The sequence below is a fragment of the Lissotriton helveticus genome, chromosome 6, assembly GCF_964261635.1.
Source record: "Lissotriton helveticus chromosome 6, aLisHel1.1, whole genome shotgun sequence".
In the NCBI taxonomy this organism is placed as follows: domain Eukaryota; kingdom Metazoa; phylum Chordata; class Amphibia; order Caudata; family Salamandridae; genus Lissotriton; species Lissotriton helveticus.
In genome coordinates, this window is record NC_136067.1 from 1,197,840,701 (window position 1) to 1,197,865,308 (window position 24,608).

Genomic DNA, 24,608 nt, shown 5'->3' on the forward strand with positions numbered 1-24,608 from the left:
CCAAAGATACATAAGAGGCTAGACAACCCCCCTGGACGTCCCATCGTTTCAGGCATTGGATCAGTCTTGGAACCAGTGTCCAGGTTCGCAGACGCCTTCCTACGACCCATGGTACAACAAACATTAACATACCTGAGGGACACCAAGGACGTACTAAATCTACTTGAAGAGCTCACCTTCGACCCAGAATCCCAACTGCTGATAAGCTGTGACGTGGAGAGTCTGTATACCAGCCTCCCCCACAATGAGACCCTGAACATCATTGAAGACTTCCTATTCGAGGTCGACTGGGAATACCAAACACCTAGGAATGTGGTCATGGAGTGTTGCTCATTGGCTCTTAAGGAGAATTTCTTCGAGTATGAAGGCACCCTCTACCTACAGAAGCACGGGACCAGCATGGGGAGCACCTTTTCTCCCAGCATAGCTGGTCTCTATGTGCATAACTTAGAAACTACGAGAATACTCCATCCCAGAAACCCAGTCAGACATCATATAAGAACTTGGAGAAGATATATTGACGACATCCTCATCATTTGGGATGGGGACGAACGAACGTCAAAACAATTTTTGACATGGCTGAACATGCAGGACAATTTCCTGAAATTTACGAGCACCATCTCGAACAGCAGCCTTGTATTTCTTGACCTCAATATCTTCCCAAAAGATGGAAGATTAATGACTACCACCCATTTTAAAAACACTTCCAAGAACTGTCTACTCATGTACAGCAGCTTCCATCCTAAACACCTATGGGATAATTTACCGTACGGGCAATTCCTCCGTCTGAGGAGGAATTGCACTGAAATTGAGAATTTCAAGCTCCAATCTAAAGACCTAAAGAGGAAACTGGAAGCTCGCCAGTACCCAGAGACAATAATCAATCAAGCCTTCAAGAGAGCACGGAATAACTGCAGGGAGAGCCTCCTCGAAGAAAAAATACCCAAAGAGGAAGGAGAAAAAAGACCTATATGTATCACTACCTATAATACAAGTTCAAACCAGGTCAAACATTGGAAGATTTTAAACAGTGGGGGTCTACAGCTTCCAAAACCAATGTTCTCGCACAGAAGGGGGAGGAGCATCAGGGACATACTGGTGCACACCAGACCAAAAACCCCAAACAATAACCCTAGTAGGAACCCTGACTTTGTCCAAGGCCATCACCCATGTGGCAACTGTAGGGTTTGCTGTCTGACAAAGAAGAGCAATAAACTGATCTTCAGGAATGGAACGAGCTGGGAAAAGAGGAATTTCACAACATGCAACACCAATAATGTGGTATATTTGATCACTTGCCCCTGCCACATGGAATACGTGGGCATGACCAGTAGACCCGTAAAAATAAGAATAGGGGAGCACAAGAGCACTATCAAATGTAAAAGGGCAAGCACAAAATTGACAACACATTTTCTTGAACTGAACCACAAACCTGAAGACGTTGTTTGGACAGTAATCGAACAGGTAATCAAAGAAGAACAACTCCTTGAGATGGAACAAAGATGGGTGTTCCGTCTGGACACTGATAAGACTGGCTTGAACGACGAAATACCGTGGGGATAGCTTTAAGGATTACACCAGAGTTATCCCAAACGAAAAATATGCTGCCACTTTTTTGAGACAAATGGTACATAGCAGAAGCCCAAGCAGAACTGTTCCTAGGACCAAAGGATTCCTCTGTTCTGCGCATTTCTTTTTTTCCAATGAGGGCACTCTTTCAGTTTGCCTCTGCCATATGTTGGCATATTCGTTGTGATCCCATGCCTTTTCGCCGCACCTTATGTATGAATTTGATAACTTAGGGCTTTTTGTCCACCTGCTCAGAAGATTTTTACAATTCTACCTCTTTTTTTTAGATATTTATTTAGATAGATATAAACATCGTTTTAAGAACTGACATCTTTCGAGCTTGAAATGAACTGTACCATCTATTGAATTTAAAGAAAACCCACTACCATCATTCCTACCGAGAAACGTAAAAAGAGAAGAAAGACCCAACCTCTGGGCTCTGTTTCCACACCGTCTATGCCACAGAGGTCGGCCATCTTTGTTTACGCTCTAGTTTCTCAGCCTACACGCTGACTGAACTTGCTGACACATCGGCTTTTGCGAGCTTTGCCTTCCGGTTTAAAAAGAAGAGGGTTTGTCATCCCCCTGGGAACCCATGGAGCTGCGCTAGGGTAGGATTAATGCGATTTCTCGCTAGCGGTCACGTAAGTCAGACCCTTATCTCGGGTCTTTAAATATACCTGATTACTCGCTAAAAATGGGCCGCGCTTGACCAACAGGCAGCCCATATAATCCCATTTTTTGTTTTCTCACAGTAAACCGGCGATTTGAAACCCTAAGACGCAGACTCATGGGGCAAACACCATTTGCAATGAGTGTATGTATATGCTACTTGTGTGTATTTGTTAACAGGCACCACTAATTCACAGTTTGTTTTTCTTCAAAAACGAACCCGGCTTACAACTGCCGCCCCTCCTTTAACTTGCGACTCGTAATACCCCGCTAGGGAGGCTCATGTCACCCCCAGCTATTTACAAATTGGGAAATTGAGATACTCTGTGTATGTATGTTTTGCAGTATGTGAATTGTTCGTATGTGTGAGATAATGGAGGGATATTACGCCCACAAGTCAATGATTACGAAGGGAACATGTACCATTAGTCTTGTTTCCCGCTGATAGAGCATGAGGTCAATATACCACTGCCTATGAATATTACGCCACAATGTGACCAACGCGAATAAGTTGATCTTGGATCATTATGCGCTAAGCATTTTCCCTTGTGCTTTTACAACACTCATCAACTGTATTTTTGTTGTTCTTTTCTCCTCTTTTCTCTCCACAGGGACCGGATTAGGTCAACTTTTTTCAAAAGCTTCTCTAGGGGCCCACTCAAGCCCAGAAGCATTTCCTGGCGGCTTATTTTTGCCTCCATGAATAGGACTTTAGGTTTACAACATTGTACCTAGAATTGAGTATTATTGGTAGGGACTACCATAGGTCCTGATGAATAAGCAGAAGGAGTCTGCTTATGAAACATGTCATGTCGACCAAGTAGTTAACATATTCGGTTTTACTCCTTTCTAACCCCTTTTTACTGTTCCCAGCCAGAGAAGTGAATACATTGTTTTTTCTACTAGCCAGGGAATTTTTAACTTTTTTAGTATTATCACTACACTTCAGTAGGTCCCCACCTTCACTATTCACCCCTACCACCACACCACACATAGCCTATTGTCACCATTTCAGTGCTCCCGCGTAGTTCGTAGGTCGTAGCACGCCCGCCCCGTAGAGGGACGGGAAGACCCATATGATGAAGCATGACACTATGGGATTCATAGTGTGTGAGGGGTATTTTAAAGGCACATAGTGCCCTCCTTCGACAACCCACGAAGAGAGCACACCTGTACTCTTAAACACAGAGTTTCCACCTCAATACACAAAAAATAAAATAATTAAATGTATTCACTTTTTTACATTGATAGAATCTCTTTGGTTATCTACAACGTACATGAGGATGATTCTTTCACTACTGCCTCTACCCTTCCTCAATTGTTTTTTGGATCTATTTCTTTACACCAGCACTTTGATATTCTACCACATGGCGCTGCTTGCTGTCTGATTGTTTTTTAAATCAGCACACCAGCAAAATACAAAAAAAGTAATGCAATAAAAGAAATAATATCAACGCTTCCAGGCCATCTTAATAGCTTTTGGGTGAACTCTCACATTTGTAGGAATGGGATGTTAGTGGATAGCACTGATACTGGCATTTATTAGCCCTGGCATGGCAGTGGGTAGTGCTTGCTGCAGTGGCCTTCTCAGAAGTAGATTTTCACGGGGGCATGGCTTGCGCGCCTCGGTGACATGGCGGTCTGCGCTTGAGCTCTGCGGTGAGCAGGGTCCGTCTGAGCTTTTTAAGCTGATTACAGAAACCCCATATCCTGAGAGAGACGTCTATGCCTGCAGGAACACGCAGTGTGTTACTTACGATCTTTCTCCGTCCTTGACAGCTGGTGGAATGCTGTTTTTTTCCGGCTGTTTACACTGCTCAGCACTTCTGACGGATGGCCGCCATCTTGCATTCCTGTGACGGAGATCGGAATTTCTCCTCAGCTGGCAGCGCGCTTGTCACACATTTGACAGAAATACGTCGGAACAGTCTCTGGTTGGTTATTCATGACTCCTTTCGTGACTTTTACGATGTTTCTAATCTGGTCAGTGATTTTTTACCTTTTCAATAGTGCATTTTGACAGCGCTTTATTTTATTACGCAGTGGCTTATTTTGGAGGAGTTCTGCTATATCCTGTTTTTTCCTCGCATATATTTGGCAATATATTTTGCTCTGCCCTGTTGGTTGTGGAGGCGCTTTATTATTGTTTTTGACTGAGAATTTATTCGAGTGATGTGGGCTCCCTCCCACTCACCTTAATCTTTTGCTGTTCTTGGATACCTGTAGTGTGTGTTACTTTGTCGCTTTTTGGGTCTTTACCTTTATGGCTGAGAATATGGGCTTGCCCTCAAATGCCAAAGATACTAAAGCCTCTTTAAAGAGATTGAAACAACCATCTCCCACGCCTGAGTCTTCGCAGAAGGACACTGCGTCCACGCTAGAGACTATTTTAACGCGCTTGAATGATGTTCACGACATTGCACAGTCCACCAAAACAAACACGGATATGCTGCAAGTTGAGGTGTCTGCCATCAGGAATGACTTTAAGGCTCTCTCCCTTCGAGTCTCCGCCACAGAGACACGTATTAGTGGTGCAGAAGATGTTGTGCAGAAACAATCTAGATCTCTGGGCCAAATAGAACGTTCAATGGCGGCATTGAGGAGAGACCTCACTGCGCAAGAGGATCGTAATCGTAGATCCAATCTACGCATTTTTGGCCTTCCTGAGGAAGTTGAGAAAGAGGCTCTCTCTATGATTGATTTTATATCCAATTGGCTTCCTGCTACATTGCAAATTTCTTTCCATAGAGATTTTGAGATAGAGAGGGCACATCGTGTCCCCACCTTCCGATCCAAATTGGCCTCACAACCGAGGGCTATAATTTTTAAGCCACTGCGTCATCAGCATACAGAGCAAATTTTGGCACACATGAGGAAGGTTAGGAATATTTCCTGGAATGGCCATCGTATTTCCATTTCTCAAGACTTTGCCAGAGATACGGTGATAAGAAGGAAGGGCTTTCTAAACCTACGGAAGCGATTATCTGAGATGAATATCCCCTTTTCTTTCTCTGGTCCTTCAAAGTTTCGAATTACCTTCAAAGGCCGTTCTAGAATTTTCGATGAGCCTGCTGACCTGGCCTCTTTCTTGGACAATCAGATGGAGCTTCAGATGGAGCTTCAAATGGACGCTTCGCGTACTTCTAGTACTTCCGGCACTTGAGATGGATGTCCGTGCCGGATATGCATTTGTTCTCTCTCAGATCTCTTAAGTTTCTCTTTTTGGATCTGGGTGGTGGCATGATGGTCCACCGTTCTTACTGTTTCTCGGTGCTCTGATGTGTTCTGTTGTTTTCTGTTGACGTTGGCACATAAATGTGCATTATGTTCTCCTCCTTCATTCGCTCTACTCTTCTTCCTTTTCTTCTGTTTTATTCGTTACACATTTGAGATATTTCCTCAATTTTCTCTCTACTTTTCTAAGGGTGACTTGCTTTCTATATTGTTTCTATTGTGGTTGTTAGTTTTGTATTTGTCCTTTCTCTTGTTGCAGACGAATCTGTAACTGAGGCTTCGTTTACACCTGCTGCTCTTGTACCTGAGACAGTGCATGCTCACGTAATGGGTTTGCTCTTTTTAAGAGCTGTTTGGTTTGTCTCTTTCCTTGGAGTAGTGATGTTAGCGTACACAAATATTGTTCTTTTTATTTAGTCACTGAGGCCTAGATGTATCAAGATTCCATTTTGCGAATCTTAAATAGCGATTTTTAGCGAATCGCTATTTAGAATTAGCAAAATGGAATGTATGTAAAAAATCGCTTTTTTTTAGCGATTCCTTATTATTCTTTAATTGCGAATTCGCATTTTGTGAATTCGCAAATAAGGAATAATTTCCCATGCATTCCTATGGGCCAGGAGGCCCATAGGAATGATTGTGAAGTAATTCTCAAATTGCGAATTCGCAATTTGCTATTCGCAATTTGAGAATTATTTCAAGGGTGCAGGGGTGTCTCATGGACACCCTGCTGCACCCCTGAAACTTACATGTGTGTGCATATGGCGCACATACATGCCCTATGGGCATGTATGTGTGTCACATGCCACCCTCAAAGTTGCAAAATGTTGGGTTGTGAAAGGATTTCGCAAATTAACACGAACCTCAAATTGGTGTTAATTTGCGATTCCTTAACCTGAATTCGCAATTGAAAAAAGCTTCATACATGGCATTTAAGGAATCGCAAAATTGCGATTCCTTAAATGCTTAAGCAAAATAAGGAATCGCAAATTTTTGCGATTCCTTATTTTGCTAATTCCACATACATCCCAAAAGATGCAAAATGTCCGTTTGCGATTCGTTAAGGCCGAAATTCTGCGAATTTCGGCCTTAACGAATCGCAAAAGGCTTGATACATCTAGGCCTGAGTTTTTATATGATATTTTAATTTAATACGGTAGTGTGGTTCTTCTTCTTTTTCTTTGTTTTTTCTTTCCTGTTCCCCTTCCTCTTTATTCTATAAGTTGTCATTGTCTTGCTGTACTCTCTTTATGCCTTTCTCATTCTCTTTGTGGTCCTGACTATGCTTATTTCTTTCCTTATTGTATAATTTTACTAGATTTAATGATTATGTCAATAGGGCAGTTTACAGTTCTCTGGTATTTTACTGCATATTCAGTTATGTTTGCCATACTCTTCCATGAGTTTCTACTCTACACATCATATGCTTTCCATATTTTACGTCAATTGATTGATTCATTGTTTTCTCTCGCTTTTTGCATGTTGCTTATAGGTTATATATCCATCTATATATTGTTCCCTGGTAGGTATATTGTTTCTTCTGATATGCTTTATTTGCTCTCAACATGCCTTTATACCTATTCATTATTTTGATATTTGCATGTTATACGCAGGTTGTTCTCATAGCTTTTCATATTGATATGTTTTATAATCCTCTAATTAACTTTATTCCTTAGTCATGTTTTTTCTCTTCCATATTAATTATACTTCTTCCTGATACACAGTGGGGTTGTAGATTGCTGATATCTATTTTATTTGCTCCTCATGACGGCTCTCCTGCTTGTCGTCCCACGTTCCCCCTAGTATGAATTCGGTCTTTTTCAGACCCCCTCTACTGGTTCTTCTCTTTCTTCTTTCTTCTTCTTCCTTTTCGGATTTCCCCAATGGTTTTTCCTTTTTGGACATTGTTGTTGGTTGCTTGGCTGTTTGTCTTCATGTGGGTTGCTTTTTGTCTATTATTTCTAGCTTATGTTATTGTTATTTATACTAGCCGATGCCTGGTTTGAATGTGTTGTCCCTTAATGTTAAGGGCTTAAATCATCCTGTGAAACGATCCAATATCTTGGATTATTGCAAATCTCTCTCTTCAGATTTAGTCCTATTTCAGGAAACAAAAATATCTTCCAAAGAAGCATTATTCTTGAAGAAAGATTGGGTTTCAGATGTTGCTTGTTCTGACGCGTGTGGCAAAAGGAATGGAGTTATCACTTTGGTTTCCAGGAATTCAGGATTGTCTATAGTTTCTTCTGATCGCGATTCTGAAGGTCGTTGGTTATTAACTAAATTGGCTGATGGTCTTCTGATCTTTATGTAATGAACATCTACGCCCCTAATAAGGATGATCCGGCCTTTTGGAAATCAGTGGCCAAAAAATTGAAAGACACGCCTCACTTTGGTAACCTTGTTGTTGGGGGAGATTTTAATTTGGTGATGGATCCCATTCTTGATAGGAATTCAGCTTTTCAATTTCGTCCTCCAAAATCCCATAAACAAATGCTTAATATGTGTTCCCTTTCTCATCTGCAAGACATATGGCGCCTTCATAATCCTACTGGTAGTGATTTTTCCTTCTTTTCTTCACCTCACTCTACCTTTTCTCGTATTGATTACTTACTAGTTCATTCTTCCCTTGTTCCTGCTTCCTCCTCTCCGATTATTCATCCTATTCTGATTTCTGATCATGCCGCGGTTACTTTTACTCTCTTGTCCTTTGCTCCCAAATCGAAAGCTAGATCTTGGAGGTTAAACACAGAACTTTTATATGACACTACCCAGGTTGATGAATTTTCTAGCGCGATTGACACTTTTTTTCTGGAGAATGAAGGATCAGTTTCCTCCCCGATTGTTCTCTGGGACTCGTTCAAATGTACTTTCCGAGGCCAGGCTATTAAATGTATGTCTAAAAGGAATGCTGATATTGAAAAAGAACTTGCGGATCTCGCTACCGACATTAAAAATCTGGAATCTTCCTTTCGTCACTCTAAAGATAAATCTTGCCTACAGTCCATTAAGCTCCTAAAATACAAATACAACACTATAGTTACCAAGAGAGCTTATATTAGGGTTCAAGCTCAGAAATCCAAAAGGTTATTGTTAAAAAATAGAGCTGGAAAGATGCTCGCAGCTACGTTGAAATTCCAAGACTCTTCCTTTAAGTCTTCCCAAATCTCTTCGATTACTGATCGTATTGGTGTTAAAAAAAATTCAAACCGGGGAAATTCTTGAGGTTTTTCGTAATTTTTACAATAACCTGTACTCACCTTCTGATCAGGCCTCATTTGAACAATGTCAAGAGTTCTTAAAATCTGTTCCTATGAAATCGGTTTCTCGGGAAGATACTACTCTTTTGGGTGGCCCTATTACTACTGATGAAATTACCTCCGCAATTAAGGCTATTCGTTCGGGGAAAGCTCCAGGGCCTTATGGTTACCCTATTCTATTTTATAAAACCTTTCTTCCTGTGATTGTTCCCAAGCTTCAGTTTGTGTTTGATGCTTTTATTCAGAATGGATCTGTCTCTGGTACTGCGGCGGATGCTACGATTGTGGTGATCCCTAAAGAGGGAAAAGACCATTCAGATCCCAAAAATGTTCGCCCCATTTCCCTTTTGAATATGGAAGCTAAGATCTTTGCTAAAATTTTGGCCAAGAGATTAGAATCCTTCATTCCTACATTGGTGCATTCCTCTCAAACCGGTTTCGTGAAAGGCCGTCTTGCACGTGACAATATCCGCACATTCTGTCACATTCTTGGAGCTGCCAAACGTTCTACTCTCCCAGCTGCGGCCTTGGAGCTTGATGCTGAAAAGGCCTTTGATAAGGTTTCTTGGCCATTTCTGCGGGCTGTCTTATATGCACATAATCTTGGTGACTCCTTTATTAACATGGTCATGTCCTTATACGCCCAGCCCAGAGCTAATATACGAGTTAATCGTGCTACGTCTTCTTTTTTTAATCTTCGCCAGGGCACCAGACAGGGATGTCCCTTATCCCCTCTTTTATTTTTGTTATCCATTGACCCTCTCCTTAGGTTGATTGAGCTGAATCCGGATATTAAAGGTTTTTCGTTTGGTCCTCACTGCATTAAAACTGCGGCATACGCAGATGACGTCCTTATTTTTTCAGACGATATTGCCGTGGCTATACCTGCTTTCTCGGATACGATTGCCCTTTTCTCAAAGGTTTCTGGATACACCTTAAATAAAGAGAAAACAGAGTTGTTTCCCTTGAATGCCTATTGCTTCCCCACACATATGGGTTCTGCTGGCTTCAAATGGCAGTCTAAACACTTAAAATACTTGGGTATTTATTTCTGTTCTACTTTATATGACACGATTGCCTATAATGAAAACCAGACTCTTCTTAAAATTCGCCGCCTTTTAGATACTTGGTCGCCGAAACACATTTCTTGGTGGGGTCGTCTTCAGACTCTTAAAATGATGATTACACCCATTGTTAACTTTGTATCCTCTATGCTTCCGGTGAAACTTTCAGATTCCTTTTTTCATGAAGTTGACTTTTTGACGTCTAAGTTTTTATGGAATGATGAACGAGCGAGAATTGCTTATAAATTTTTACGGAAGCCTTATGATATGGGAGGGGTTAATCTGCCTGACTGGGATGAATACCAAACTGCCTTTTTGGCTTCCCAAGGTGCTCTTTGGTTTTCTTGTCCCGTGAGCCATGTGCCTTCCTGGTTGTTCATAGAGCAGGAGTTGGCTTCTCCATTACCGACTGCATCTTTTTGCACTGCGTCTACCCTATCTATTCCTTTTTCCCGCTCTATTATTTTAGACACTCTGTCTGCGGTTCGAAAGGTGGACAAGTTGGTGGCGCTTCCACTTCATAAATCTAGATGGTCGTCTATTTGGCGGAACTCTAAAATTAAAATTAATATTGATCCTTCCTTGATTTCCTATTGGGCGGCTAAAGGGATATCGTTGGTTAAACATCTTTATGGTCCTAATGATGAACCTCTACCTTTTTCATCTCTAGCTCAACAATTCTCCTTAACTAATTTAGATTTTTATACTTTTCTTAAAATTAAGGTGGCACTTGCTAAAGTACGTCTTCATCCTAATTCTTCTACGATTACTCTTTTTCAAATTTGGTTGAAATCTGGTCATGTAGCATCAACAATTTATAAATTTTTATCTACGGCTTCATCTTCCCCTCATACGGTTGCTCAACATAAATGGTTACGGCATTTTGAACATAAGGTCATCGACCCTATTTCTTCAGATACATGGCAGATGATTGGTAAACTTTCTCTTCGCAATAAAATTGCCCCATCGTTAATGCAATCTAAATTTTTCTCTATTAATCTTCTTCACTGGACGCCTGTGCGCTTACATTCGCTCAATCTCAAAGAAAATAATCTATGCTGGAGTTGTGGCTTATCGCCAGGAGATTTTTCACGTAAGTTTTTTGAATGCTCTCTACTCCAACCCTTTTGGGACCTCATTCATAAGCATATTATGCTCATTTTTTATATTAAATTTCAGCTTTCGCTCCCATTAATCTTATTGGGCCCTCTTGCGGCTCCTTCTCCTCTCCCCTTGGAGCCTATGGAGTTACAACTATTAGATCTTCTATTGACCGTTGCTGTGAAAGTAATTCTTATGGACTGGAAATCCTTTTCCTCTGTTTCGTATCATACTTGGTGGGCTTGGGTTTCCTTCCTACGCAGTGCTCATACTTCGGTCGATCAAGCTCATCTCTCTCCGTCGCTTACTAGTGGGGTTTGGACCGCTCTAGACAATTACATGGATTTGTCATCGCAGGGGTTGGTTGACCAATATCCCTTTTGATTGACGTCTTGTTTGTTTGGTTTTACTCATTACTTTTAAGGTTTATTCATTGGAAAATCCTTCTTTCCTTTTTCCCCTCTCTCTTCTCTGTATCCTCTTTTTTCCATCTGCTCCCTCTTATTCTCGCCTTTCTTCTTTCTTTTTCTGCTTCTTTCTTCTTCTGACTATGTCAGCTGATAGTGATACATTTGTAGATGGTTTGCATATAAGCTAAATTGATTGGTCTTCATGAATGCATATTTTTTATTTCTGGCAGAATACTTCTATTTATTATATAGGGATGCATTTCATATGAATTATTTTTGGAGTTCATCTTCTGATGGTCTGTTTGTTTGCTCTCAAATGTATCACTTTATTTATATTCTGTATCTTCATTTGTGTATTTATAACAATAAAATCTTTTGAAATTAAAAAAAAAAAGAAGTAGATTTTCACAAACTAAGCACTAGGATACTGTCTTCTATGCTGCTGTGCAAATTATGACAATTATACATTCTGTGCTTCCTTATCAGCTTATTTTAACTTGAAAGTATGAACAACTGTTTAAATGCAACTGAGGTACTTTTGTGCTATATGATTTGTGAATCTAATTGCACGGAAAGTGTGAATAATGTTTTCAAACGCAAATGAGAACTGCGGTTGTGATTTAGATTAAATTAAGTACACTGACAAATATTGTTCTTATTGAACTAACTTAATTCACCGTTCTCTCTCTAGTACGGCACCCGATAACAAATGCAATTGATGGTAAAAACACCTGGTGGCAAAGCCCAAGTATCCAGAATGGGATGGAATACCATTACATCACCATTACTCTGGATCTTCAGCAGGTATTTTGCATTTCCATTTCTAAAATGTTGTTCTTTTAGCCTGCATTGTTTTTTTGTCATTATTATAAGGTGTAGCTGATTTTTTTTTGTTTAAGAGATTTTTATTAGGATTTTGCAAATACAATACATAAGCCATATGAAAAATAAATATTCAACTCGATATTATAAAACATGAGGCATATGACATATGAAAAATATACCCTAAGAGGAAGAAAAAGAAAAGAATAGGAAGATAGAGAAAGAGATAGAAAAAGAAAGAGGGAAAAGAAGAAAAGGGAAAGAGAAGAAAGGGAAAGAAAGAGAAAGCAAAATTATGTATGAGAGGAATATTTGCATGAAATGAAGAAACAGAATTAACATGGGGAAGATTTGGAAGAAAGGTAGTTAGTAAAGTGGAGCCAGAGAAGATCTGGTGTAGCTGATTTAATCCTAGTTTTTTTGAACTTTGAATGTGTTTTTATGAGTAGGCGCTACTTATTGTACCCGATAAAATCCAACTCCCTTTGGTTCGGAATTTTTAGGGTGGAATAAATAGCACTATTCCAAGTTTTTATGGAATAACATGCAGATATTGACACACAAAAATCCACATGTTTTGGTAAAAATCAAACTGTGTTTCTCTGTTACATTTTTGATAGTTTGGCCTGCCGAAATTTTATGGAGGGAGAGGTATTTAACACCCAGTAATTACAGAGCTCAGGAAATACCACACAGCTCAGAATTCTGACTCCTGCGCAAACAGGGGTTTGTGCAGAGGTCAGAAACAATGACCAACTAATAATCGGGGACAGAATAGTCTTGTGTTTTTTATCCATTATCCTGTTACTGCTTAACACAATGGACTGCTTTGGCGATGTCTTGGGGCCTCTCCGGTGCCCACCATTTATTGGAGGACAGATGCTGCAAGAATATCGAATCCCGTCTTACTTATTCTTGCAACATATAGATTTAAATAATTGCTGTGGACCCCAAAAAAACTATTGCTGGTGATGGGCAGCTTTTTTTGCAATTCCACTTTTAATCAGGTAAAGGCATAATGCGATAGGCACTGAGGATTCTGTTCAGTAAGCCTATAAAATAAATTAGCTGTCATTGGCAACATTTGTTTGGGTATGTCAATCACATTTAAATTGATGTGGGATCCGCATCGATCTGACAAGGCGCTTCTTGGGGCATTTGCATACGGTGAGTGGGGGCTGCTTCAGCATTCTCTCTGTTTACACTGCTGCCAGGCGCCAATTATGTGCGCGTCTACTTTGATGCGCAGAACCATGGCAGCTGCATTTCCCCGCGCAGGAGCGTCATTATCATTTTCATTGTTGATAGTATCAGATAATGTGATTGAATATTCTCGTCAGGTAAGACTCTTCTCGTAAAGATGGCCGCTCAGTACTCTTCATACTGTATTGCGAGTGTTCCTTTGCGTTTCTTTTTAGCAAGGTGAAGAGTGTACCTCATGAAAAACATCAGAATTCGAGTTGAAGATTATCTGTCCACTGCAAGCTGCGTGGCCTCGCTGAGCTATCAAAACTAAGAGAAGGGCACATGGTACTGTGTTCTGTCACAGGCTCGTCTGAAGTCACCGTTTAAAAAAAAAAGGGGCAGAGCCCCACGGCACCCTTCTTCCAAACGGTCACCGAGCAAAGTGACCAGGAAGTCCCAGAAGTATCACTGGAATGACAGCGTGCATAAAAAACAGATTCATTTTCATTTAATTGCTGGGCATGGGCATGTCACAGAAACTTGGGGGCCGATTCCGATGTCGGACGGACTCAGGTCCGCCCGACATCGGCCAGAAACCGTAACCGACCGACCTGCTGTCGTCGGTTTCGGCCCTGCAAGTACGATGCGACCGAACCATGTTCGGTCGCATTCGTATGCTTCCCAATGGAAGCATGCATTCCGAGCGGAATGCATGCCTGCATTGTGTAAAGCAGGGGTGCAGTTCATCCCTGCACCCTTTGGCTGGCACCACCGGGTGCAGAGATCACCATAGGTGCCCCCAGGCCGCCATTTGGCGGCCTCGCACCCATGGGGGCCCTGCAGGGGGCCCCCAGAGACAGTTTCCAGCTGCCTTTTCTTGCCGAAAACACTGGATCGAAAAGGCAGTAAAAACTGCCATCATACTCCCTCGGTCGTAAAGAGGCGACTGGGGGAGTACTGAAGGATTTCCGAATGGCAGACAGGCTCTCCGAGCCCGTCGTAAGCCATCCGGAAATCCAAGTCAGATTCCATTCCGATCGAGCCCATCAGAATGCCTCGGTCGGAAAGGAATTCGGCCAGCACATTCTGATGTGGTTGGAAGGGCTCCGAACATGGTTAGGAGCCCTTCCGACCGGAATCAGAATCGGCCCCTAAGTGTTCATGCTGAACTTACCCAACCTGAACCCTCACCACCTCCGACAGTTGGTGGAAATTAAGTAACAAATACTCTTTCTGTGTCCTTTGTCCTTCCTTACTTCACCTGATCTCTTCTAATTCACCCTTCTCTTTTTACTTCTCTTGTTCTATGTACCTTCCCAGTTCTCTGTATCTTAACTCTCAATATCTCACTTGTCTGTTTCACTTCTGACTTCTCTTTCAATGCGTTTCGCTCAACCTCATTTCTTTACCTCTCTTTCACGAACATACTATTTTCACTACCGCTTTCTGGCCCTACGTCTACACCATACCTTACCCCTTCTCTCCACTTCCACTGTCTCTACCTCACCCGGCTCTATGCACCTCACTGCCCTGCCCCATCTCACCTCACTGCATATTTCCTCCATCTACTTCAACTTTACTCATCCTCATCTCTCTCTTCACCTCCGCTCTCTCCATCTTTCTATACTTCATGTCGGTCTAACTCTCTCTGGACACTCACACTACAAAACCAATCTGTCCCTTACCTATTTACCTCATTTCTTTCTCTGCCACACATCTCTCCTTACCTCCTGTCGCTCACTCATCTCTCTCCATGCCACCTTCTCTATTTGAACTCCTACATTTTACCTCACCACTGTGTCTATCTCTCTATATCCTCACCATTCTCTTAGCCTCACTCCTAATTTCTACTACTCTATTAACCTCTATTAACCTCACCTTTATTTCCCTACCTCAGCTCTGTCTCTCTACTTTACGCCTTTATAAATCACAATTCTTTTGTGCCTTTATCTCTGCCTCATTACTTTTTAGCAGACTTGTCTTTTCATTTTGCTCCATCTCTACCATGCACCTCTTTATAAATCTCCAACTCCCTGACTTGTCTACCTCCATGTGCCTCTTCCTTTCTTTAAATCACCTTTTTCTACCTTAACTCTCTCTTTCCACTTCATCCTGCAGTGTACCCCAGTGTTCGCGTTCTACATGTCCCTCTTTCTGTCTCTCTCTATCTTCTTACCCCACTGAAAAACCTTACCACTCTTTACTTCACCTCTAAAACCTCTATTTTTCTTTATCTATTTCTTTTTGTTTCTACTTCTCTGCATCTTTCTCCTTTGTCCCTTACCCTAGCATCTCTACCTACCTCGCAATCTCTCTACCTCACCTCTGCCACCACCTCATTTCTCCCATTACATCCATTCCCCAATATACCATATTGTTTTTACCTCTCTGACCTTCAAGTGTCCTGTGCGTCGCCGTCCTCCCCCTTATTTTGCTCAGCAGAGCTGGATGTCATTATCTAGCCAGAGAATTGGACACATAAAAAGAGGAAAGGAGGGGACAAGAAAGAGAAGGAGAATTAAGGAGAAAAGGATCAGATGTCATCTGATGCAATGGCGACAATCCGAACAGCAGTGCATTGAACGTTGGTGTGGCCTAGAGCCAAAATTACATCAGTGCGTTGTTTGTTGATGTTCACTGTTGTAGCAAGAATCCAGTTATGAAGGGGGTTTTATTCGTGATAATAAATATCCAACAGTTAAAACTACATTCCAAGCACAATGTGTACATCTAAATATATTGTTATGCATCCGTTAACTAAATAATCACCCAGTCATCATCTTTGCCATGTCTTTCTTACAGTTGGGAGAACAAACTGGCTAGATACTGAATTCCACATACAATTTTTTGTTGCAAAACAAATAAAAACATGGATCCAGGCGTATAAAATGGTTTTGCGAATGCTTGTTCAAGTTTTCATTTTGGTACTAGTGTATTTTTGGCTTCTTAGCAGGACCTTCTATGAGCCTGAAAATGTAACATATAATTCAGTACTATTTGGCATCCTAAACACTTAGGGGCCCATTAGGATGGCGGGAGGATTGCCCACGCCCGGCTGGCGGTAGCCACCGCCGGCCTGGCGGGGGCAATCCACCCGCCATCCTCACCATATTAGTATGACGGGGGGGACCGCGGCGGACGGAAAGACTGTCTGCCGCTTTTCTGCCCCGGTGGCCTTGCGACCGGGGCGTAAAAGGTCTAATATGGTGGCGGTGTCTAATAGACATCGCCAGCCATATTAGCATTGGCTTTTTTAGATGCCTTTCTGTGGCGGCATTGCCGCCACGGAAAGGCATGTGGTCTTCACTTTGGGGGCCCCGTGCGGGCCCCCAGAGTGAAGGAGAGGTGGGGGTGCACACGTGGGGTACCTGTGGTACCCCCCTGCATTTGCATAAACAAAGCGGCAGGCACCACGCGGTGCCTGCCGCTTTGTTTATGCAAATGTATACATGCATTTTTAGCTTTGTGGCGGGCGGTGCTGAGAGCACCGCCCACCACAATGCTAAAAATGCAGGATGCGCCCGCCTCAGTGGCGGGCGCATCCTAATACCCTCCACAGGACCCCCGCCCTTATGGTGGGCGGTCCCAATAACTGATAGGATGGCAGGCGGACTGCCATCCTATCTGAAAATGGGTAACTCTAAGATGCTCAGCAAAGGCTGCCCCAAAGAATGACTGCCAGGGACTCCAAAAACCCTTAAGATGATACTGGATTTTGATCAGCGCTGCACTATATTGCGGCCAATTTTTTCTTGACCTTGAAATGTTAAGATAGGTGAATACGAAAAAAAACCAGTCACAAAATACTCAGAAAAAGACATGAAACTTAATGATTTGGATCATTTGAGCGCACTATTAGGTGACTTAATTCTGATGATTTAGAAACATATTTTGGAAATGCCTAGGTTAAAACTTGTCAGCTCTTAATATTGGAGGGAAGACATTTTACAAGCCACATCGCGCGCTAAGGGGCAGTGACCTCTCCTGGCTCCTTTCACGCGGCGGCCCATGCTTGTCATTGACCATACTACTGAACAAATTCTCTTTTCCACCGAGGTTACACGGATTCTGTTCCTCAATAGCCCCTTGCAACACTTGCTCAATTAATTTCTCTTTTCTTCCAGCCGCGTGGCCGTTCAAGGTTGGTTTCCACCTGACGGACGCCGCGGAGAGGGGCTTTTATGCTCCATCGCGTCTCTGTGTTGAGTGCCAGCGGTTGAACCGCTGTCAGCGGATTTCTCATTACTCTGCGGAGCCGGCTTAAGGGCACATCCACCGAGCTTTGCTGAGCTTCCAGGGCTGCGGCGTGTGTCCAATAGCTGCTGGACTGTGGCATATACTTTCTTAGCCAGGCTCGGTAGCCTGCTTGAGCCTGGTGATTTGACAGCGCTGGAGCATGGAGCACATTACGCAGCGTTATCGATCCATTGAAATCCTTTTCAAGTGTGAAACCGGCCTGAAGAACGCGCGCAGCAGCTCAGCTGTGACGAGGATAACCGGCCATGGCAATTCTCAGCCTTACTACACAGATCATGTGGGCATCTTTAAACGCAGAAAGAACACAATATTGTTTAGCTGGGAAGATTAAAAAGCTGATAAGGGAGCATGATTAAGTGGTTTGATAGCGCAACCCCTAATTGCTCCCAGACAATTCGATGCGGGAAATATGAAACTTTATTATAAACCAAAGTGTGGCTGACAGAAGAATAAAGCGATTTACTTTTCTCACGGAATGGATGGGGTTAGAGGAGGCTCGGTTTACAGGTCAGAAGGAAAACCTGTGGTCGAAATTGCTTCTAAGAATGTGAAAGGGAGGTCAAAGAGTTACGCAAAGTACACGTTCGTTGACCGCAATAAACAACGGCTTTAACGGATATTTATTTCTTGAGATAGGATGGTAAAGAAGACAATAGCGCAAAATGGGATTTTCGAGTTTATGTATTTGTTTTTGACCCCCCTAGGTGCCTGAGATAACAGGACATAAAACTTAAACTGCATTCGTTTGTGTTTGTTGCAGTGTTGATGCCTTTCTACAGCGGAATTCCACACTTTCTTCTCATCTCCCCCCCCCTTCTATTTTTTGTAGTTAGGAAGGCTGACATGGTTTGCGTCTAGAGCATGGGTACTCACAAACTTTCTCTCTGGGGCCAAATTTACAGTGTGGATTGTGGCAGAGAGCCGCACCGGTGGGGGCGGAGTCAGTGGGGGAGGGAGGCGGAGCTAGAGCAACAAAAAGAAACTGTGAACATTAGGTTGAACACAGGCCCCTGCAGCGGACGCCATTGTCGACTGAGCCACCAGGTTCGGTATACACACATCTCTCTCTCTCTCTCTCTCTCTCTCTCTCTCTCTCTCTCTTTCGCTCTCTCTCTCTCTCTCTCTCTCTCTCTCTGTCTCTCTGTCTCGCTGTCTCTCTCTCCATCCCGCTCTCTATCTCTGCCTCCCTCTCTGTCTCCCTCCCTCTCTCTCTGTCTCCCTCCCTCTCTCTCTGTCTCCCTCCCTCTCTCTATCCCTCTCTCTCTCTCTCTCTCTCTCTCTCTCTCTCTCTCTCCCTCTCTCTCCCTCCCTCCCTCCCTCTCTCTCTGTCTCCCTCTATCTCACTCACTCTGTCTGTCTCCTCCTTTCTCTCTCTGTCTCCCTCTCTCTGTCTTCCTCTGTCTGTCTCCCTCCCTCTGTCTCCCTGTGTCTGTCTCGCTCCCTCTGACTCCCTCCCTCTGTCGCCCTCCTTCCTCTGTCTGTCTCCCTCTGTCTGTCTCCCTCCCTCTGTCTGTCGCCCTCTGTCTCCCTCTCTCTGTCTCCCTCTCTCTCTCCCCCTCTGTCTAACTCTGTCTGTCTCTCTCCCTCTGTCTCCCTCTCTGTCTCTGTTGGACTTGGCCCTTCTCGCAGATTCCCCCCGTGATCATGGCAGCGCGGGTGCCACCCCGCTTATCTTAGTAGTTTACTTGCAGGTGCCTACCCTACCTTTTGCCCACCTATTGGTGATTGCCCCACATGGCCGCTTTTCATTTATTTATTTTTCGGGTGCCCACCCCGCTATTTACGTTTTATTGCGAGGGAGACTACCCTTCAAATTCTGCCCCCGAAAATAGCCGCCGCCGCCTGCCTGACTGTGGGCGGGGCCGCAGGACGGAAGTCCCGAGTGCGGCCGGACGTGGTGAGACCAGAGAGGAGGTCGGGAGCCTGGCCCGCCTCCTCGAGCCGGAGAGGGAGGAAGCAGCGCGGGGAGTGATGGCGCCTGCCTGTGCGGGGTTCCCGTGCTGGGGGAGAGCCCCGCAGGCGCCAGTAAGTGCGGCCGGACGCGTGGAGGAGGTGGGAGGCGGCCTGCAGGGCTCCGGTAGGCCGGGAGGAGCTGCGCCATGCCCGGAAGTATTGGAGAAGTGTCCGGGGCTCCCGTGAATGAGGGAGAGCCCCGTGGTTGGCAGCCAGAGCAGAAGGAGGACAGGAGCCTACCCCACCTCCCCGAGGACTAGTGATGAGCCCCGGGTCCCAGGAGGGGGGCCCAGGTGAAGAGCGGGCGGCCGCAACCCAAGGCGGGACTCCCGTAGTGAAGAGGGAGTCCCGCGGGCAGCCCCAGCGCGAGTGAAGGGAGACGGCACCGGCACAAGGAGAGCCCAGGTGAGTGGGCTCACAGTGCTTCGTCCGAGCGGCCCCGTGTGGGCAGTGGGCCGCTCCAATGTAGAGATGGCGGCAGAGAGGGCCCAGCGGGAGTCCCCCCAGGCACCAGAGTGGTGCCCTGTTTCAGAGTGGCCCCGGATAGCAGTGGGCCGCTCCCACGTGCCCATTTGTTCAAAAATCCCCGTGAGGGGCTTGGCGCCATTTTGTCCTTCCGAGCCCCGTGGCTCCAACGAAGCCCCCATTATTTTCAGAGCTTAGATGGCTCCGGGGGACACATTACTTTTAAAGCCTAGAGGGCTCCACCGTAAGCGCAATATGTATTTATGGAGCCTAGAGGGCTCCAAGGTGCGCAGTTCTATTTCAGAGCCTAGATGGCTCTACCCTATGGCGCAGTCTCTATTCCTAAGGGCCAGTGAGGGCCCCCGGTCACAGTTTTAAGTTCCCAGCTGCCCAGCAAGTAGTGGGCAGCTGCTACGTTTAGGTTCTTTCCTTTCTAGGGACATGTACTTTGCATCTAGGAGTGGGACGCACTCCTTCATCCCTACCTTGGCCTTCCACAGCTGCGCAGCACTTAGTGCCAGCTGCAGCGTTTAGGCACTGTTCTTGCCCTCAGCTGCCCAGCAAGTAGTGGGCAGCTGCTACATTTAGGTTCAGGCGCAGTGGCGCAACCTGGACCCTAATGTGATTTATGTGCCTAAGGTGATTTATGTGCTAATGCAATTGATGTGCCTACTGTGATTTATGTGCTAAATGTAATTTATGTGCTAAAGCTTTGGGGGTGTTAGGAAATGTACTGTGTGTAGTATATTTTGCGCACCCTGTTCTGATACCTCTAGATATGGTTTATGTATAGGAGGTTGTTTTACCTGTTTAGGTTTGGGTTAGGAAGATTATACTTCCCTGTGTGATGTACGCCCCTAGTGTAAGGTTTTACTTAGGTGGTAAGGGTCTAGTGTAGTTAGACTGATGTGACACTGTGTATGATGGACTTCCTGGCGCAGGATATTGCAAAGTACAGTGATTTACTAGTGTTTACTAGTTGTACGTTTAATGGCATATCTTACTTTTACAAATTTATCTAATGTACTATTTCTTTACCAAGTGCTTATTCCTGACAGTGGTCCATGTGGTCCTGCCCTGTGTACATAATCCCTTGTAAATATTGCCCGTGCCAGGTGGCACAATGTATATGGTGTGATTACTATCTGATGTGTTTTGATAATACAAAGGCTATTTTTGATATACCCTTGTGTGGAGTTCCATTCGTGGGGAGCCCTGGATGTTGTTGCTGGTGGGTGCGTGTGCAAATTCTTAACTTACAAGGTCTCCGGGATCAGCCTTACTGCTCGTGTCACGTTGCCAAGGGGGTGAGCAGGGGTTATCTTTGGAGGGTAACTTCCTTGCCCTAACTAGAGTGGTGGTCTCTGCCTGGCTTTGGCGCAAGCCTCAGCCAACCAAAGATCCCATTTCTAACACTGGTAGCAGCGGAAGGATGAGGACTTGTGTTTGCGCAGTACCAGAGCGATAACTGACTCCACTACAAAACTCTGCGTTTTAGATAGTCATATGAAAAGGGATTATTATTTCTAAGTTTGTTCTAAATGTCATTTCTTTGGAAATGTTTCTTGTGCCCTGTGAGTTAGGTGTCCCTAGCTCGGAAGGGTAAATCACCCCCTAAGTGCAGTATGAGTTTTCTGGATTCCCCAGTAGGGTGGGACCCAGTGGAAGCAACAAAAGTGGGTGTCTGGATTCACCAGTAGGGGTGGGATCCAGTGGTAGCAGCGATAAGTGTGTCCAGTGCATGTGTTCCCCGTCCCGTTCCCGGAGTAATGGTACCTGTGTCACGTGGTGGTCAGGTTGAGAAATCAGGGGCGGTAGAAACTGTCTTACCAGTCTTGAAAGGGGTTTGGGGATGAATGGGTGATGTGCTGGATGAATGTGAACGTGTGTGGCTGGATTCACCAGTAGGGGTGGGATCCAGTGGTAGCAGCGATAAGTGTATCTAGTACAGGTGTTCCCCGTCCCGTTCCCGGAGTTATGATACCTGTGTCACGTGGTGGTAAGGTTGAGAAATCAGGGGCAGTAGAAACTGTCTTACCAGTCTTGAGAGGGGATGGGGGATGAATGGGTGATGCAGCAAACACCTCTAGAGACTTTTACTAATATGGCTGCTTCCCACCGCAAATTGGTGATTTTAGGGGATTTTAACTTATGGTTTAATGGCCAGCTAGATGGGGGATGTGCCAATGTTCTGCAGTCTTGTGAAGGCCTCGGTCTCCTGCTGCAAGTATCCAAGGTCACTCATAATGGTGGACATATGTTGGATTTAATTTTTTCAGAGGCTAACTGTGTGTCTATGGGGGAGGTCCTACTTTTGATCTGGACAGATCACTTTTTAGTTAAATGTTTTGTGAATCATGTTAGGCAAGAGCCGCGTGCAGCTGACCCAAGGGGTGAATTCATGAGTAGAGACTGGAGAACCCTGATACATAAAAAAGGGTTGTAACCATTGCTTTTGACTGAAGACTGCTTTTCCTCTGATCTGCGAGTGGAGGAGAATTACTCGATGTTTGGTGTTAAAATCATGTCGGCCTTGGACGTGCTTGCCCCTCTAAAGAAACATCGCAAGAGGGGCAGACCCTCAGCCTCCGGGTTCAATGATAGCCTGAAAAATATGAAACATGGTTGTAAGCATGCAGAACGGAAATGGAGGAATGGGTATAATGAGGACGATAAACACACCTGGGAAAGTAAGATCGGGGAATATAAGAAAGCAATTAATATGGCCAAGGCGGAACATTTCTCTTCCTTAATCCTTAGTGCTCCGAATAGCTCAAGAGGCATTTTTAATATCCTGAACAGTTTGACCAATCCCGATTGTGTTAAAAATGTGATTCCCCCTTCCCAAGAATTATGTGAGAGCCTAGCAGGATTTTTCCACAATAAAATTAAAAAGATCATCGATGACTTAGGCGTGGTCACCACTCAATTTGATAATAAGGGTGGGGTCTCCCATCAATCTGAGTTGGGCGAAGCCCTGAGGGTGGAGACGGTTGAAACACCACAGGAGGGGACGGGGTTGTTCAAGAGGGGGATGGGGCTCACTCTTTATTTGAATTTCCTCCCCCTGATGCAGTTAAGTTTTATGGAATTGCAGAGAGGATCACTTCGGGTTCTCCTTTAGACCCCCTGCCCTGCAAAATCTGGAAGGAGTTTAAGGATGAATTATATCCAACACTTCACCAGATTTGCAATCAGTCACTTATTACTGGTACTGTTCCATCTCAATGGAAGCAAGCAGTGGTGACACCCTTGCTAAAAAAGCCATCTCTGGATCCCAACTGTCCTAAGAACTACAGGCCCATATCCCTCTCGCCATTCCTGGCAAAAATCGTGGAAAGGGTAGTCAGTAGTACTCTCTCCAAGTTTCTTGAACAACATGGCTCACTGGAGGAGGTCCAGTTTGGTTTTAGACCAGCTCATGGTACCGAGACAGCCTTGGTGACCGTAATGGACGAACTTAGAAGGCGGTCGAACAGAGGTCAGTACTTATTCTGCTTGACCTGTCGGCCGCCTTCAGTACGGTTAACCACGGAATTTTGTTGAGAAGGCTGAGGGAGATAGGGGTAACAGGACTCGCCATGAAATGGTTTCAGTCCTTTTTACAGGGTAGACAGCAAGCGGTGTCTCTTTCCCCCTTCCAATGCTCTTTTACCAATATTTTGCACGGAGTACCGCAGGGCTCGGCCATCAGCCCTATACTTTTTAACATCTATATGAAACCACTAATGACAGTCATCAGAAAACATAACATCAACATTATAAATTATGCTGATGACACCCAGCTGATTATTTCACTGGAAGGGGAACAATCTACCTCATTGGAAGGGTTTCATAGTTGTTTGCGGGACACAGCATTGTGGCTTAAGGAAAACTCGCTGCAATTTAATGGTGACAAAACGGAGGTGCTGTATTGCACCGCGGAAATAGTCCCTTGTGGGCTGCCCAGCAATTTTTGGCCTTTAGACACTCTGACCCCATTGCAACCTGTAAAGACAGTCCGTAATCTAGGTGTTATCTTTGACTGTCAGCTAACGTTAGAAGCGCAGGTGACAAACAGTGGGTTGTTGTCTGGCCATCATTAGGTCACTGAGGAAGATTTCTCCCCTGCTGCCCTCCATGGCTCGCACAGTGATAGCGCGCAGTACTATTCTCAGTAGATTAGACTACTGTAACGCCCTATTGCTGGAAGCTCCCAACTTCCTATTGGATAGGTCACAGAGAATACAATCTATGGCAGCCAAATTGGTCCTGGGTTGGCCTAGAAGGTCTTCTTCCTCACAGGCTCTAGCAGAACTACATTGGCTGCCGCTAAGGCAAAGAGTTCAATTTAAATCCCTTTGCCTGGTGTTTAAGGCCCTCAATGGGATGGGGTCGGTCTCCTTTCAAAAGAAATGTTCCTGGTATGTACCCACGAGAACCCTTCGCTCTTTAGGGGCAAAGCTGGTGAAAGTACCTAAATTCAGGAAGGTGAGGTCAGGTGGCAGATCTTTTGAGGTGGCGGCAGCAAGGCTCTGGAATGCCCTGCCTCTGGAACTCAGACAAATTAATGAGATTCTGCCTTTTAGGAAAAGGCTAAAAACATGGCTCTTCCCAAAGATTTAATTACATGTTGT

At 44.4% G+C, this 24,608-nt stretch overlaps 1 protein-coding gene across 7 annotated transcripts in view; it reads left to right on the plus strand.

The window, feature by feature from the left end:
- LAMA2 (laminin subunit alpha 2) overlaps positions 1-24,608 on the plus strand; it is a 3,430,794-nt gene that overhangs the window by 493,262 nt on the left and 2,912,924 nt on the right. For all 7 annotated transcript variants that reach the window (XM_078648920.1, XM_078648921.1, XM_078648915.1 and 4 more), the window contains exon 3: positions 12,002-12,114. In XM_078648920.1, coding sequence (XP_078505046.1) covers positions 12,002-12,114 — 113 coding nt within the window. The remainder of the gene's footprint in view (positions 1-12,001; positions 12,115-24,608) is intronic.